Source organism: Capsicum annuum, chromosome 4 (genome assembly GCF_002878395.1).
Source record: "Capsicum annuum cultivar UCD-10X-F1 chromosome 4, UCD10Xv1.1, whole genome shotgun sequence".
Classification (NCBI taxonomy): domain Eukaryota; kingdom Viridiplantae; phylum Streptophyta; class Magnoliopsida; order Solanales; family Solanaceae; genus Capsicum; species Capsicum annuum.
The window spans coordinates 227,286,650-227,305,318 of record NC_061114.1 but is presented as its reverse complement, the minus strand read 5'-3'; the positions used below and the strand labels follow the sequence as shown (position 1 = coordinate 227,305,318).

The following is an 18,669-nucleotide window of genomic DNA, read 5'->3' as shown; positions in this document are numbered from 1 at the left end:
GGGTGTTACATACACCCCCTTATGGACTCAGCGTCCTCGCTGAGGTTTGTCCCACCGAATGGGATTTGCCTACACTCAGGACTGAGGTTTGCTCCGCCTTACATGGATTTGCCTACACTCAGTTTGATCTTTGGCCAGCGTCAACAGGGTTGACACAGGAGCAACTCTGATACCATTCTATCACGACCAGAGCCAAGTCCCTGGCCGCAACGGGCATCCCGAATCATCAAGGCTCGAGAAACCCCTGTAACGGCCCAACCCGCTAGTGATACTGTCCGCTTTGAGCCCAGACCCTTGCGGCTTTAAAACACGTCACCTGAGAGTAAGAATTTGAAACCATATGATGTTAAGGTTAGAGGAGCCAATAAAATAAAATAAAATTCATGGGTGCCAGCTTTTCCTATAGTTTTCATTGATGTCACCAAATTTGAGTTGGGACTTGTAATTGGAAAACAGTTGATAAACAAGTGAGCTAGTCCAAAGTGCTTTAAAGGTCTTGGACACAACTTTATGAGATTTTATAATATGAAATATAAATTTATATCTTATTAAAAAAATTATTTGTTTTTATGGACAAAAATCATTGACAAATACAGAATAGGAGCTGGAGTTCAGATGACCCTTTATATCAAAGATAAATATTTTGTTTTACTTATCAAGAGAGTCATATTTTATTTTATTTCTCCAAACTACTCTTTTGTATTAAATAATGGATGCATAAAGTAGTAGTAGTCAAACATAGAATTCTAACGCACCATTAAAAAGTTTATTTTTAGTAGAATACATATTTAATCAAAGTTTTCTTAGGAGGTATTTTTAGTTGAATACACATTTAATCAAAGTTTTCTTAGGAAGTGTGTTAGATCAACAGAGGTTAATCCTAAACCTCATGAGAAACACAAAAGTAAAGTAATTCCTCTAATAAACAACAATGATTGCAATGTGAAAATTTGGCTTCATGATTTTGATGCATTAGGAAACTCCCTATCCTCCTCTATACACTTCACACTTATAGGACAACCACTTTTTAATCTCGAGAAAAGTGTCCATTTTTCGATGCTTTCATCTGAATCTAGTACTTTCCACCTGATACAAAAAAAAAATATCAAGCTCAATTTTTAGTTGTACCAGTTTAGTATATATGGTTTCAAAGTTGATCATAAAGATGGGGCCAAACTAAACCTGTAGGAAGTGGTCAAACGATAGACAAAAACAAGCATCATGGCTCTAGCCAAATGCAGTCCAAGGCAAGTTCTTCCTCCCATTCCAAATGCTAAGAAACTATATGGTTTTGAATCTTCCTGAATATTTATTAGAACATGATCGATCAGATCGTAAAAAATTTACTCACATCAGATATAACGTTTACATGTACATTAATTTGGCATCAACCAAAATTTTGGGTGTGCACCAATAGACATTTAAACTTGTATAAAGTTGCACAAGTAGACACATGCATACAACATGACAATTCACATGAGATTGCTATGCAGATGTCACGGAGGACTCGTGTGGTGTGTACTTGTTTAACTTATAAATAGACATATGTCATGTGTTTGTTGAGCAAATGTGGTGAAACTCATATTAGTTTGTAGAGAAACTCACATCAAATCTTGAGGGAATGAATTTGTCAGGATCATGGGAAATCATTGGATCAAAATGTATTGATTTAGCATCCACGTTGATGATCCAACCTTTCTTGATCGTAAATCCTAAATTCAAATAGAAATTAGAGGGTTAATAATATCTTTTCCATTCAATCTAATATATATTGGTCAAGCCAGACCTTCAATTTCACAATCTTGAAGTGCCATTCTTGGAAACCATGGCACTATTGAAGCCATTCGAAGTGATTCCTTTATAACCTGTTGGCAGTAAAGGTTATTCAACCGCTTATATAAAATTAGTCGATGGATGAATAATATATGTATATCAGCTAGGTAAAGTAAATACTGAAGTCGGTATAAAGCTTCCTAAAATAAAAACCAATTTGTAGAATGCTTTTTGTTTGGTGCGGGGGGTGGCCGTGGTGTTTAATATTTGGACAAATAGTACTATATATAAGTCAAATTTCAATTTACATGAATTAGAACTCAACAAGTAGAATTCTTAATATGGAAAACAAAAAATAAGGATCTAAAATTTATATGAAAATAATCACAAACAAAAAAGTGAAATTAGCAATTAATAAAAAAAATACCTTAGATGCATACGTCATATAATTGAGGTCTTCAAATGTGAGGTATGATTTACAAGAAATCTTGTGTTGAAGAGCTTGTTGTTCAGCCTATTCCAAGCAACTTTCTAAAATTAGAACTTTGGCAGTAAATTACCTCAAAACAAAAATAAAAATAAAAATTTATCTTTTTTCTTCAATTTTGCCCCGTGCATGTATATAATGCATTCAGACTTTTCTATAACAACCAACCTCCGTAACAACATTTTACTATAACAGGCCAAGTTTTCCTTTGAATCGATTTTCCATGTTATATTATATTATAATATAGGGTCTCTTTAGTAATATTTCACTATAGCAGGATAACGATATACATTCAAACGACATCATTATTGAGAGGTTTGACTATAGAATAGATATTATTTTGTTGTTACCCTGAGTTTGTTAAGGGCCTTAGGATTTTCATCCAAATACTTGATCATCCATGTAATTGCAGTAGCCGTGGTGTCTTGACCTGCAATTTAAAAAATGGAATTATATAATTATATTCCAATTAAATCCAATTTGGACATCAATTAGTAACAGGAAAAAAAAAAAACTTTAATGTATAGTGCATGTAGATTAAAGTTACAAACAAACCTGCAATAATCATGGTTAATATATTATCTTTAATTTGTTCATCTGTTAATTGTGTGGTTTGATCATCACTAATCAAAAGATGATCAAGAAAATCATCATACTTTTCTTTGGACTTTCTTCTTGCCTCTATAATTTTGTCCAGCAACTTCATAATTCTTTTTCTGGCCTGCAATTGAATGTTAATGGGCTTTAGTGGGCCCAATTTAAGAAGTTTAATGGGCTTTGATAAATGGGCCAATACGTATTACCTGTAGGCCCTTGTAGAATCTAGTCCATGGTAGTCTTAATGGAAATGATAGCATTGCTTCATAAATTAACCCAACATCCTTATGTAACATCTCTAGTTCCTTTTTTTCTGCCAAACTCATTAACATTTTGCATATTGCTTCGAGGGTTATCTATAACACAAGAAAGAAATACATGCAATTAAGTTAAACAAGTGGGCTTATTAATCTAATGGTTAGTAGGCCAATGTATAAGTGTTAGAGATAAATAGGTCTAAAAAAGGTAAGGTAAGACTGCATACAATACATTCTTGTGGTTCGGTTCTTTTTCGAACCCCGCACAAAGTGTTGGAAGAATTGTTAACGTCGAAAGCCTTTTCTTTTTTAAATTTTGTTTGGGTTGCATTTAGATTAATTATGTCACACTATTTTGAGGGGAAAAGACATGGGCTGACCCTTTTCAAAACAATTAGCCCATGTTTGGGCCATTGGACATTCATGGCCTATCGGCCCAAACAAATTTCGTGTAATGGTATACCATATTGATACAATCCATATACCATATGATAGAGTTTGTAAAAATAAAAGAGCAGCAAATTTATGGATAAAAAATGTATCATTGTTATGTATAACCTGGATTTTTTAGGAAAAATTACCTAAAACCACAACATAACTATCTAAACTTCTAAAAATCCCCCCACTTCTTAAAAATTACTTAAATCCCAACATTTCATATTTTTTACTATTTCTGAGATACAAGTTACCCCTGCATGTATCTAATGTATGTATCTCCTGTGATACAAGTTAATCACATTAGATACATGTATCAGCAGTATGTATCCAATGTAATTAACTTGTATCATTAAAGGTCAAATGTTGGGATTTTAGGAGATTTTGAAAGATGTTGGGATTTTTAGTAATTAATGGTAAACATGTCGGTATATATATAAAATTTACTTTTTTTTTAATATGATGTGCATAGAATTTGTATCATTGTTGTATAATGATGCATATAGAAATTGTATCTTTATTATATAGAATACATATTTGTATAAGATATATATCAAATTTATATCAGGATTGTATAAAGCTACCAGCAAAAGGTTAGAAAATGAAATTAAAATTCAATGTTATTTCCGTATCAATAATTTCATCCAAAGTGCTATTTGGGTCCTTTCTGCCTATTTTGAAACATTTGACGGATCAATTTAAGAATATCCATTGGTCGAGAAAAAAAGTGGGCATGACCCTTGTACTAGCTTGACGAATTGTTAATAAATAGGTTGATTTGCCATAACATCAACTTAAATAGCCCCACCCAACCACTTAAACTAAACATAGCCGTCAAATGTATAACATGTCTATAATTATGTGTAGTCATTGTATACCGGCTAAGAAAAATAAACAGTGAATCCAACAGGCCATTTATGTAAGACGATCCCCAAAAACAGTGAATCCGACACACTATTCTCTACCTTTTGTTGGGTCGAAGTTGTGTCCAAACTCCAAAAAAAAAATGAAAATAAATGAATTCGGAATACACTAAAAGGGACACAAACCTTTAGAGCTTCGTGAAGTATTATAATGCTGGATTTATGATGCCAGGTGCTAAGGTTACTAACAGTCAATTCATCAAATTGTCTAACCATTGTTGAAAGAGATGATGTTGTGAACAAAGTACTAAGATGGCTTCGAATAAGTTTATGCTGGTGATGTGAAGCACAAAGCAAACTTTGGTCTCCCACAAGCTTCGCGATTGACTTTATATATCTCTTGGTGAAATTTTCTCCCTCGTTACTTAATATTTTCTTTGCTGCTTCCGTGCTTGAAATAAATACATGTGTCTGCCCAAATATATTCGTTTTGAAACAATTTCCGTACCTACAACAAAGTATTCCATTCAACATGATTTTAAAGAAACAACGATAAATCTAAACGATTAAAAAGTATTTGTTTAAACAAACAAGATATGGTAATGAAGGAGTTAGGAATATCCCAAAAGTTATTTCTTCCAATTTTTTATGTATAAAATTAAGTTCAATTTTATTTGGCTAGTAATCGAGATACAATTGAAACCCCTTTACTACAAGTAGTCCACTCCTAATACTAATATTTCACACACAAACACAGACAAAAAAAAAAAAAAAAAAAAGTAGAAATACTCGAAACATAATTAACGGATGATACTCGAAACAAATATCGATTGTTGCTAGAACAAAATACAAATATTAAAGATATATAATAATTCCACACACATACATTGTTATATAAAATTTATGTCTTACTTGAGTCTTCGAATTTTGATGAAATCATAGAAACCTTTGTTGCTATTGATAGCAGCCATGAACTGGATGGTTTCTCCGATGACCGGTATTCCCCGGTTGCCTGCCGGAATCTTCACCGGAGTTTTTTCAGTATTATGCCATAAGATTTTCAATAATAAGTATTGCAATCCCAAACAAGGAACTATATACCAAAACCAACACAACAAATTATCATAGAGCAAGAGTTGCATTTTTTACTCCTATACAATTCTAAGTCCTAAAGAAAATATTATTGTTGATGCTTTAGTTAATTAATTCTATTTGTAGAGAAATTAAAGTTCCAGAAAGTTTTTAAAAATAAAGAGGTTTAAATTGGGTCGTTCATTTTTTCAAATTTAGTGGACTACATAATTATGAAATGTGTAAATGGATGTTTCCACTTAAGGGATTTTAAGTGCTCTTTGATACGATTGATTTTCTTGGCTTCAAAGTATCTCCCTATTTAGCCAACTAATTCCTCCAATAGCTTATTGCTTAACTATGTTAGCGTTATAATTTATAAATAGTTGGTTCAGAATTTGAATTTTATGAATTAAAATTTAAATTTTTATCACAATTTTGCTTATTTACTGGGCCCACACAATAAATTTATGTTAATTTAGTAATTTTTTTAAAATATATATACAAGATTCGAGTTAAAGCTACATGTTAAAATGAATAAATTATTTTAGTTTTTCTTTTATACTTTTTCATTTCTTCTAGAAGAGGAAGTAGGGGGATAAAATAAAATTATCTAAAAATTACACAAATACATAACTTATGTTTCCAATATTTAAAAAAATTTCAACTCCCTAAACATATTACAAAAATCTCATATATATATACACAGAATGTTATGTATATGTCGGTTATGTTATGTATATTAATAAGGAGGGAGATTAAAGTAATTAAAAAAGTGGAAGAAAATGTAATTACTTTCAAAAGGGTTGATATTTATGTTATTTATACTAAAATTATAGTATATTATTTTCAGACATTAATAAGTGGTTCCATGTCCCCATCAAGAAAAATAGTTGACTAGTTTAATAATTTGGATACACTTGTAATGTGTGGAAGTGATAGTAAAATTAACATTATATTGTTAGTAAGGTAGTATTTAATTACATTTCCACACATTTAATATGACATTTATTTCATCAATTGAGAGTTTAAACACAATGTTACATGTATTAAATCAGTTGACATTAAAAGCAAAACAAAAAAATAAAAATCCAACCCCTTATAAACATGTGGAGTTTTTATATGGATCATTTTGTTTAGTATTTACTAATTTGAACATAAATCAATTCTTGCGTGTGAGAGAAACAACCAAATTAACATAGACAGCTTTCTTCTTGTAAAGAAAATCTCCCACAAGATCACTGTAAATACTAAACAAATCATCCATAATTTCATTTCCAAAATGATTTTCCACCATTGATTCAACTACGGCCCTGATTGTTTTAGCCACTTGTTGACCCCTTGATAATAGTATTTTTTTGTCTTCACATTGTGTTGATGAATTCGAAGAAACACTAGCGTCCCACTCAATCTCAAAAGCTTCGATACGATTAACGATAAATGAGCCTTCTTTTTCTACAGCAATTTTCAATTCCTCAGGACATGGTGCATAGTATGGTGCATTAAAGGAGTCTATTTTCTCCTCTTCGACTAGGCCCTGCAGTATAATAAAGAAAGTTTTATGAATAAATATTCATTCATTTGGTCCCCAAGCAAACATTACAATTTTTTCTAAAGCGAAATAATTTTTCGAAAAAAAATTGAAAAATTCTCACGATCAAAAGGGCTCAGAATAAATTCAAGAAAGTAATTAACCTTGGAGACCAAAATAGAGAGTGCATGTGCAAGGAGTTCCCATTGGTAGTAACAGCCATCTTCAATGGTGGGATCAATAGAGCTCCTCCCCATTAGTGACAGCAACATCCTCCCTCCGGGAACCATCTCCGGCGACCGTGATCGGAGAAATAAGGAGAAGTCATTCTGGAATTGTGACACGTATGCCTTGATGACGTCACTTGGACTAGTCTGTGATATGTATAGCTTCCCTTTGTTTAGGGTTGTTCTTGCATTAGTAGCCAAACCAAATGGAACCTGTTACGTTGGGTGATTTTTCACATTTTCAAAATCAATGTTTGAAAAAAAAAGGTGTATAAATTGAAATATTCAAGTGAACCATATGTAAGTAACATAATAAAAGGTACTCAAATCGCAAAGAAATTAAATTATATGCATTGATAGTGTCGTAAATTTTTGTAGCATCAATGTACGTAATTTATCATGTTGTAGCTAGTACAGTACTTATCAATTATTATAAAAATCCAACCGAATAATAATAGTGTCACATAAACAGAACAGACCTGAGAGCCAATGGAGACTAGACGAAGAATGAACAAAATGCGAGCTCTTGTTGGGGAAACGCCTTCCATAAAATGAACCAGGAACTCCAACAACATAGCAATTTTCTGAACCTTTTTCTTCTTTTATTTTCTGAATGAATTTAGGCAATGACCTAAATATGTAATTGAAATCATTGCCTGGAAGATCATTAAGAGAAACTCTCAACTCTGGGAAGGAGCTCCCCGTTTTTCGACACGTTGCATATATGATATTTATAATCTCTTTGAACACCATTAAAGTGTTTGGTCCTGAGGAACAACCTAAATCTGCAATGCCAATGCTTTCTGGCACCTTTTTGTTGTTGCACATAATGTTCAAAATTGCTTCCTTAAGTCTTGAATTCGTCGTTGATATTATCTTCCTCTACAAAATCATATAGGTAACAATTTCAATGACATACATAATAATGCACAAAGTGGATACATCCACAATGGTCGTAAATCGTATTTGTTGATTTCCTTAAAAGATGATGCAGCAAAAAGATTGAAAGCATTGACCGACTAAAACATTTGCATAATTCAAAATTCCGAAAACTTAAAATATTCCTAACAAATCAAAATAACCTAATAGAAATTTATAATTCAAATTCATCCTAACCTAATATAATTTCAACTGTATATTCTTAATGAAAGAGTCTTGGAACTTTCGTAGATAATCAAATCAACTTTCAAGCTAATCTTGGAACTTTAGAGATAATTAATGTAGAGTACTATATATGTTAGCTAAAAAAGAGTAGGCCTAGTTGATATATACTTTATTTAATTCAACTGGCCAAAGTAGAACTCATGCATGCAAAGATTTATTTAGAGAAACAACATAATTTATGTTGCTCAAAAAGTATTTGATACATGAACCAAATGAATGAGAATGATGAGAAAAATAAATATTTCAACTATATTTAATAATTTTAAAAAGATAATTGGAATTGGAACCTGAATATTGGAGTTTTTGGCATAGCTAGTTTCTCCTTCTCCATAGTTCATGTGAAGTACCTGCATCACTTCCATTTTTATAACTAATATTATATTTCTTTTTTCTTATTCTTTCCTTAAACAGTTTGCTGTTGTGAAGAGAATTGAAATTATGCTTGTTCATTTTGTAGTGTTGTTACTGATCCTAAACCGTGCCTGTTCCACCAAAGCCACAAGTTCCTACATGTATTTTACTGAAGATTTTATTTGCATCACGCGGCAACGTACTGATATTTTTTGTCTTAACGGGTGGTGTAGGTTGACCAACCCGTGATATAGTCAAACCTCGTTATAACAATCATTCATTGTAACAACATTTCACTATAACAGACTGATTTTCTTCTTAACCAACTTTTCATTTTATACACAGGAACTAGGGCTGGCCTGGATGAATTTGCAGTCTTAAACTTCTAGCAAGTAGCATTCACATAAATTAAGACGGAGAGAGTATTAAAAGGAAAATTGAAAATAAATTTCAAGAGCTTATTAATTGACGTACTGATCATTTCCTTGGCTTGAATTTTCTCGTCCATGCACTACATTATCCTATGCCCACAGATACCCAGCACCAGTACTATACTGGCTGGAAATTGCAGGGAGAAAAAAAAAATCCACGTGAAATTCATTTTAAATGAGTTAAAAGATTTTAATAGGAAAATGACCTTTTCAAAAGTAGTACGAGAAAATAATGTCCACGACTTGTGGACTGAGCAGCTAGACAGCTGTGGCTTGTGTTTTTTTTTTTTAAAATAAATTAAAATTTTAACATGTAAACTAAATATAATATATAATAGATAATCAGTATTCTTAGTTACACCAAAATTGTTTTGTTATCCAGTGTGACCTATATAGTATGTCAATAGTAATAAATATTAACTAGCTCCGAATTAAGTTCAGAAAAGTGTATGTCAATATTTTTCCAAAACCAACCTAAAAGAAATAGTTCCAACAAAATGTAGAGTTAAATTTGAAAACAATACACAAAAGTTGGAATTTAATTTCGGAATTCATGCATAATAGACAAGTACGTGGGGACCTGCCTAATAAGGTGGGGATGAAAATTGATATATACTGATACTAGAGAATATTAATTAGACATGGTCCAATAAGTTTACAAAATCACTAGAATTTTTTCCTTCTTTTCAATTTTTTTTTCCTGATTTTAAGTTGTCATGAAGTTTTAGAAAATAAAAAATAATATTGAACCTTGTGATCTAAATATTAAGATATGTACAATATATATTAAAATATTCTTTAATTTTATCATTATAAATATATCATGCAAAAAATTAGTTAAACTTTTAATTTAAAAATTAGTTAAGACAAGCAAACTAAAATGAAAAAAATATTACTACTAGTTAAAGTTGTCATGTTAAATCACTCCTTGGCTTAAGAGGTAAGTTGAAAACCTTCGCAACTCACAGCATTCCAATCCCAATAAAGAAATAAAATATCGAAAGAATAATACTAAAAATGAGTATCCAAGAAGTTATAAACTTGTGGAAATTTAGAGCTAATACTAGAAACATTAATTGACATGACGTCCATTATTTAAAAAATATTATATTCTCTTGAAAATGATTTTTTCTCTTTTGATAAAAGATCCTTTTGACATACATTATGTCATTACATGAGAGTTTGTAAGTCCATCGAAAAGTTAATTATATTCCTAAATACTTCATGATAAAGTATATTATATTCTTATATCATGTTATATCACTCCTTCGCTTAAAAATGAGGCTATTGTTATTAGGACTGAAATTTCATATTCCCAGTCAATATGAGTATGTTATTTAAATTTCTTGTTTTTGGTTCGAGATAATATGTTCTCAAGTTAATTCAGACATTATGTATCCAGGAGCGGAGCTACATATAAAATAGGGGTACCCCGTTCGATGAAAAATTATATTATATATATATATAGTTAAAATTATTGTTTATGTATATATAGTAGATGTCGAATCCCCTTCGGTTAGTTCGTATATTACTTGTAAAACCCCTTGGTGTCAATCCTGGCTCCGCTACTGTTAATGTATCGTAATTTTTTCAGGCATTAAATTATAAATATCTCCCAATCAATACGTACAATATTTAAATTTCTTGTTTTGATTTTCGAGACAATACGTTATCAAATTGATGTAGATATTACGTATGCACCACATGTTTTTAGGCAAATTTATTGGAATGAAAGATGAGTTAAGAACCACAAGTTGGAAGACACGTTGCATTCAAATATATACCACATATAATTTAGGCAAATTTTCAGAGTAAAAGATCGATGAGTTAAGATTAATAAGTTGGAAGACACGTTATATTCAGATATATATACAACAAATAATTTTAGGTAAATTTCTTGTAATAAAAGATCGATGAGTTAAGAACCATAAGGGGGAAGACACATTATATCCAAACATATACAACAAATAATTTACAGAATTTGACTTTTCAATAAGCCAATGTATTCGATGAAGAGGTATATATCCACATTTTTTCTTTCATGTAGCTTTAGTTTGACCTTGCGATAGCTTGTTTTCAAATTCTTTGTATTTAATTTGGGCTCTCTTGAAGTTAAATAAGTTTGCCAAGATCTCCCCCCTCCCCCAAAAAAAAAATTAAAATAACATTATATTGTTAGGATTTGGGAAGGTAGTGTTAAAATATCCAAACATTCAAATATAAAAAATTATTTTATGAATTGAGACACAAATGTTACAATAAGTATATTGGCATGTATTAAATCATTGAAATTGGCAAAAACAAAACTAGAAAAAATAAAATGATCCAACCACGGCCTTATTAACTTGTGGAGTTCACATATATCATTCGATCAAACTCTTAAAAATGTTATCGTACTCGTATTGGATCCTCCAGAAATGCACTAATTTTGAAAAATTTAACATGCACCCGATGACATTTTGAAGAGTTCGAACAACAGGATCATTTTGTTTAGTCTACTAATTAATTTGAACATTAAATCAATCCTTTCGTGTGAGAGAAACAACCAAATTAACATAAACAGCTCTCTTCTTGTAAAGGTAATCATCCACAAGATCACCATACACACTAAACAAATCATCCATAATTTCATTTCCAAAATGATTTTCCACCATTGATTCAACCACAGCCCTAATTGTTTTAGCCACTTGTTGACCCATTGATAATAATAATATTTTCTTGTCTTCACATTGTGTTGATGAATTCGAAGAAACGCTAGCGTCCCACCCAATTTCAAAAGCTTCGATACGATTAACGATAAATGAGCCTTCTTTTTCTACAGCAATTTTCAGTTCCTCAGGGCATGGTGCATAGTATGGTGCATTAAAGGAGTCTATTTTCTCATCTTCAACTAGGCCCTGCAATATAATAAAGAAAGTTGTAATAATAAACATTCATTCATTTGGTCCTCAAGCAAACATTTGATACATTTATAATGCTTCCAACTATATTTTATCTCTGTCAGCACAAGTCAAGATAATAATAGATACTCCACATAGAATGTTGTAACTTATCTAATCTTATTTTCATTCAATTCTAGATAACTATTTTATAAACATGTGCAATAGAATGAAGATGAGATAAGATTAAATACCAAAACTCTATATCCATTATATTGATTTTTTTTCTATCTTTCGTGGAAACAATTATCTAACTAAATACTCAACATTTCTAAATTCTAACTTTCAGAAAAAAGAAGAAAAAAAAAAATCTCTCATGCGTAGAATACTTTGATGATATGTATACCAACTATATATGCATGCCTCTTCAGTGTTTATATCGTTCTGTCCAAGCTCATCCAAATTCATTACGATATAAAAAATCAAATTAAGAAAACAGTTTAACATGTATATATACATCTCCACAAAATTAAACTAAAAGACTCCTAGAAAATTAAAAATGACCACAATGAATCTTAAATACTTATTTTCCCTCCATTCCCTTTTCTTAATTAGTCCAATATATTATTCAAGAAAGTAATTAACCTTCGAGACCAAAGTAGAAAGTGCATGTGCAAGAAGTTCCCATTGATAGTAGCAACCATCTTCAATGGTGGGATCAATAGAGCTCCTCCCCATCAGTGACAACAACATCCTCCCTCCTGGAACCATCTCCGGCGACCGTGATCGGAGAAATGAGGAGAAGTCATTCTGGAATTGTGACACGTATGCCTTGATGACGTCACTTGGACTAGTCTGTGATATGTATAACTTCCCTTTGTTTAAGGTTGTTCTTGCATTAGTAGCCAAACCAACTGGAACCTGTTGGGTGATTTTTCACGTTTTCAAAATCAATGACATGATAAAGGTATATAAGTCACAAAGGATTTAAATCACCCTAAAGTTAATGTAGTAGTAGTTAATAAAAGCTCAATATAATCGTCCAAAAGGAAACTTCTTTTTGACATTAAAACCATATAGTGTATCAATGTAAATTAAATTGGTTGAATGACACAAAGTACAAAAGGAAATATGGCTAAATGATTCATCCTCATGTTATCCAAGAGAAAATTTAAAATATTGTCCATCAAAATTGTAGTTTATCTATCTAGTGGAGTCACTTCCTTTGTGGTGTTGTTTTAAATATCACATGGAAGCCTTTAATAATACATTACAGACCAACTATTCATTTAAGAGCAGACCTATAACAAATCAGTTGTTAACAATCTTAGTCTTGTTTAGCTTGATAATTGATAGCCAATTATTTGCCCATAATTTTGTCTATGAAAATTAAGTAAGCTGGTTCTTTATTAACTAAAAATTTCAGAATTATTTGGACATCATAGGTAGTAAATTAGCTCCTGTAAGGCAAAGCTAGAGTAACGGGGTTTATATTTTAAATAATTTATTTTCAATCTGATAATTCAGATATAAATTCTTCAAGTTTTTAAATATAACTTGATTATAGATATTTGAAAATTACATAAAAAGAATAGAGATAAGGGTCCGTCAAAAACTATATATCTCAATTTTTTAAATTTTATACCTAAATTATTGAGAGCGTAAGTTTCCTATTTGAATATCACCGAATAGTTAGCCAAACACCCTTAGACGTTGACTAGACCAAATTTCGCAAATATATTTACTGATATTTAAACTACATGCATTTGAAGTAAATGTAGGGAATTTTTCGATGTTTAGGTAAATGTCAATAAGAAATTTACTACTTTTATTTATGTCATACTGACCTGAGAGAGCCAATGAAGACTGGATGAAGAATGAACAAAATGAAGGCTCTTTCGAGGGAAAATTCTTCCATAAAATGAACCAGGAACTCCAACAACATAGCAATTTTCTGCACCTTTTTCTTCTTTAACTTTCTGAAAGAATGCTGGCAATGACCTAAATATGTAATTGAAATCATTGCCTGGAAGATCATTAAGAGAAATTCTCAACTCTGGGAAGGAGCTCCCCGATTTTCGACACGTTGCATATATGATATTTATAATCTCTGTGACCACCATCAATGTGTTAGGCCCAGACGAACAACCTAAATCTGCAATGCCAATGCCCTCTGGCACCTCTTTGTTGTTGCACATTATGTTCAAAATTGCTTCCTTAAGACTTGAATTCGTCTCTGATATTATCTTCCTCTGCAAATTCATATATATAACAATTTCAATAACATATATAATGTACTGAAGGGGTGGGGTTAATCTCCACAATATAATGTAGTTTTCAACTGGCTCAATTTCCTTAGATAAAATCAATTCTAGTTTTAAGCCAATATTGAATCTTTAGAGATAAAAAGAACATATTATATTAGCTTAGAAAGTAGGCAATGTTAGTATCCTTTTACTTAATTCCACTCTTGGGAGAATGAAAGGACTAAATTAGTGATGTAATTTTTAATTGGCTACACACATGCATGCAGAAAGCAATATTATGTTGAATAGGAATGATGAGTAAAATATATATTTTATTTTTTATTTTTTAATCATTTGATGATGAAAATTAGAAATTGTAACCTGGATGTTGGAATTTTTGGCATAGCTAGTTTCTCCTTCTCCATTGTTCATGTGAAGTACCTGCATCACTTCCATCTTTATAATTTGCTCTCTAATATTATATGTTTCTACTCTTTCTTTTTTTGTGGGTTTCCCTTAAAGAGCTTGTAGTGATGAAGAATATTTAAAATTTTAAATCATGCTTGTTTATTTATAGGCTTCAAGGTTGCTCCTGTACATGCCTAAACCTGACACTAGATATTTGTGCATGTTTTATTAATTTTAATAAAAGAAAAGTTGGTAGATTCTAATGAATAGGATATTCAGAAGTAGAGGTTATGAGAAGGCACACATTTTCCAAAGTCAAGAGGCTAATTTTTAAGCATTATTTATTTTGGTTTATATCCGTGATTTTATATATATTTATTTGTTCACGTTTAATTTGACAAAATTCTAAAAAAAAAAAAAAAAAAAAAAAACTAATCTAATTAATAATAAGTGCAAAAAAAGAATATGAATAACTTATAAACAAAATTGGAATTTATTTATAAAATAATATAGGGCACAAGTAAAAATTAACATCCGCCTATTATGAAATGATTTATAGTCACACAAATATCTAAGGTTTATTATAAATTATAAATTTTATTTCTTTTTAAATTCATCTTAAATCAAATATGTTGAAACACAATAAATGTTTTTTTCTTGTGGCTAACAAGCGTAATAGTTCATACCTAATTTCAAATTTATTTTTTCTGGTTTTTATGAAAATACATATTAAAGAACGTGGCCTGAATTTTCTCGTCCATGCAGTAGATTGTACTATGTCTTGTACCAGTGCATGCTGGAAATTGAATTAAAAAAAAAAAAAGGAAATCCACGTGAAATCCATTTCACCAATAAAAACTTTTAATTGAAGTTAACATACATATGATGAGGAGTTTGACTTCTTCAAAATAAAAAGAGAACATAAATACTAGTACAAGCATTTGCATGGTCCAGTATTTTTGTTGGCTGAGTTGCGGCTTGTGCTAAAAAAAATAAATTAAAGGAAAAAAACGTGCAAAAAATATCTATACTTTGATTAAATTTACTGTTGAATATACTAAATTTTGTGGGTAGAGCCGGATTCAGAATTTAAAATTTATAGGTTTCCAATAAAACTAAAAATTACACAAATACACAACTTGTGTTTTAAATATTATAAAAAATCCCAACTCCCTAAATATATTACAAAAATCTCAACAAATACACAGAATGCTATGTATATGTCGGTTATGTTATTTATATTAATAGGGAGAGATAGTAAAGTAATTAAAAAAATGGAAGAGAGTGTAATTACTTGCAAAAGGGTATGGTTTCAGGGCCTACGTCTACCCGTATGGAGCCACCATCATTCACAAGTCTTGCTTTACATTGGACCCGATGTTTAGCCTTTCATAGCCTAGTACCGGTGAACTAGGTAAGCGACCCTGCAAGGCAGCCAGCCTTTCTGCAAAATCAATGTCCGCCTCGCCGCTACTTTCGGGTAGAGGTAGGCTCTTGCTTAATGCTCTCACGACGTTCTAAACCCAACTCACGTACCACTTGAATCGGCGAACAACCGAACCCTTGGGACCTTCTTCAACCCCAGGATGTGATGAGTCGACATCGAGGTGCCAAACGACTCCATCGATAAGAGCTCTTGGGAGTCATCAGCCTATTATCCCCGGCGTACCTTTGATCCGTTGAGCGAGAGCCCTTCCACACGGGACTCCCGGATCACTATGGCCGACTTTCGTCTCTGTTCAACCAGTCTATAGCATGTGAGGCATTTCTTCAAGCCTCTTTTGAATCAATAAGCCAACTAACAACTTTCTTTATGAGTTCCTCACTTATATTTCTTATATATTCAATAGATTTTTAATATAATTACAAAGTATACGAAAATGCTTGGGGGTTCCCAGGAACCTGCATCCGCAATGCTACATCCGCCCCTGTTTGCGGGGGTCCTATGACCACCCTAAACTTTTTTTTTTATATTTAAATGACATATATCTGTCCAGTTGGACCACTTATTCAGTCATCCACAGGGTGGTGATTCACACACGACCTTTCAACATATAATTATTCCTCTTAATTTCGATTTTTACTATTCAAAACCCCACCATGATAATATCTCAGGGTTATATAATTAGGAGCTAAAACATAATTAAGAGGAATAATTATTTGTTGAAAGGTCGCGTGTGAATCATCGCCCTTTGGGTGATTGAATAAGTGGTCCAAGTGAGCAGATATATGTCATTTAAATAAAGAAAAGAAAGTCTAGGGGAGTCATAGGACCCCTGCAAAGTTCAATATGCGTAACTACAAGTTTAGGCAAAGTACAAGTATTTTTCAAACTATTATCCCTAAATTAAACTTTTAAATAAACATACTACTTATTTTTCTAAAAAAAGAAAAAAAAACAAAAACAAAGCTGTGTTTGTACCAAAGTTGTTACTTTTTCTATCCATTTAACCGATATATGACATGTAAGTTTTTTAAACGAATCTGAAAAATTAACTAGTTCCAAACAAGAACGAAGCAAGAGGTAAGTGTATATAAGAACATTTTTTGTCTTAATTAATGTATATATATAATGTATAAAATTGAGTTTTTTTTTTTATATATTTAATACTATGATGAAATGATGTGTGTTTATAAAATGAATAAGTACTAAAACTCTTATAGATGACTGATGACTTCAAAATATTTATGCTTTAGACGTAATTATTAACTTATCGTTGTTGTTGTGTATGCGTAATTAACTTTTGTTGGTTCTAATATGATTTATAAAGTTCAAAACCTTCACAATTTGTATCATTCCAAGTCCAATAAAGAAACAAAATACAAAAAGAGTAGTTTTAAAATGAGGTTTCTACTGATAAAGAAACACAAAATTTAGACCTAATTGGAATTTTGGCACTAGAATATTCTCGATCAAATGAAATTTCTCTTTCTGTTAATGTAACTCTTTTTTGACACTCCACATGAAATAAAGTTCTGCAAGACAATGAAAAAACTATTCAATTTCAGGTACTTTATGCTAAAATTATATATTCTTATGTCATGTTAAACAGTTAAATCACTTCTTCTTGGCTTAAAAATGAGGCTATTCCAAGAATGTGTTCCATATTAGGATTGAAATTTCATATCTCCCAATCCGTTAGCCTGTTTATTTAAAAGTTTCATTTCATTTTATTTTTTGGATAATATGCTCTCAAGTTGATTCGAATAACAACTATATTACATACACGTTTATTATAATGTGTTAAATTTCTTGGAATAAAAGATTGGAAGACACGTTACATCATCCAAACATATACAACATTGTATTTGGAAAGAATGACATTCAATGAGCCCAATTTATTCGATGCATAAAGTTATGATATATTCCAGAAAAGAACATACTTATATTCTTTCATGTAGATTTAATTTGACCTTATGATAGACAGGTAGCGTTCCAATTCTTTTTGTTTGGGTTTTTGAACTTAAAGTAGATTATCTGCGGTAGCGTTTTCGGTCCTCGTATTATTTTTTAATAGAAACTTTTAAAAAGATCACAAAACATAGTGATACTATGTATATAGGTAAAATACAAGATACACATTTGACGTTTCTATGTATCTAATGCCCTAGCAACGAACACTCAATCCCTTAATAGAGACGACAACAAGTACCTTTACATACACATATGACATATAGGCATTACTGTCCCCATACATTCATCATACACATCATTTTTTCACATACAATTTACATATCCTTCACTTACAATTGACCTTTCATATATTTTGCCAGCAATACATTATATACATATATTGGATTCCGTTGATCACACATTCAGTTGATGTCGTTGTCACACCCCCGATTTTTCACCACATCCGACCCCGCTAGGGAGTTGGTTCTGGAGAAAATGGGTTTTTCCAATTAAAGTGACGTTTTGAAAAGGGATTACTTTACTTACAGAGTCGCC

General features: G+C 31.3%; 3 protein-coding genes across 3 annotated transcripts; all 3 read right to left on the bottom strand.

Annotated features, from left to right (window-relative positions):
• Positions 1–739: 739 nt before the first annotated feature.
• Positions 740–5,702, bottom strand: LOC107866975 (abscisic acid 8'-hydroxylase 4). Its single transcript, XM_016713044.2, has 10 exons — positions 5,325–5,702; positions 4,599–4,920; positions 3,064–3,213; positions 2,816–2,981; positions 2,611–2,690; positions 2,201–2,287; positions 1,787–1,865; positions 1,606–1,712; positions 1,183–1,301; positions 740–1,086 (listed from the first exon to the last, which is right to left on the bottom strand). Exons 1-10 carry the CDS (start codon positions 5,552–5,554, stop codon positions 957–959), a joined length of 1,470 nt encoding a protein of 489 aa, XP_016568530.2. The 5' UTR covers positions 5,555–5,702; the 3' UTR covers positions 740–956.
• A 783-nt stretch (positions 5,703–6,485) lies between these two features.
• LOC107869411 (probable jasmonic acid carboxyl methyltransferase 2) lies at positions 6,486–9,289 on the bottom strand. The gene is made up of 4 exons (XM_016715949.2): positions 8,693–9,289; positions 7,723–8,123; positions 7,179–7,458; positions 6,486–7,020 (listed from the first exon to the last, which is right to left on the bottom strand). Exons 1-4 carry the CDS (start codon positions 8,765–8,767, stop codon positions 6,646–6,648), a joined length of 1,131 nt encoding a protein of 376 aa, XP_016571435.2. The 5' UTR covers positions 8,768–9,289; the 3' UTR covers positions 6,486–6,645.
• A 2,118-nt stretch (positions 9,290–11,407) lies between these two features.
• On the bottom strand, positions 11,408–14,870 carry LOC107869410 (probable jasmonic acid carboxyl methyltransferase 2). Its single transcript, XM_016715948.2, has 4 exons — positions 14,694–14,870; positions 13,914–14,318; positions 12,712–12,987; positions 11,408–12,084 (listed from the first exon to the last, which is right to left on the bottom strand). Exons 1-4 carry the CDS (start codon positions 14,766–14,768, stop codon positions 11,707–11,709), a joined length of 1,134 nt encoding a protein of 377 aa, XP_016571434.1. The 5' UTR covers positions 14,769–14,870; the 3' UTR covers positions 11,408–11,706.
• Positions 14,871–18,669: the final 3,799 nt, after the last annotated feature.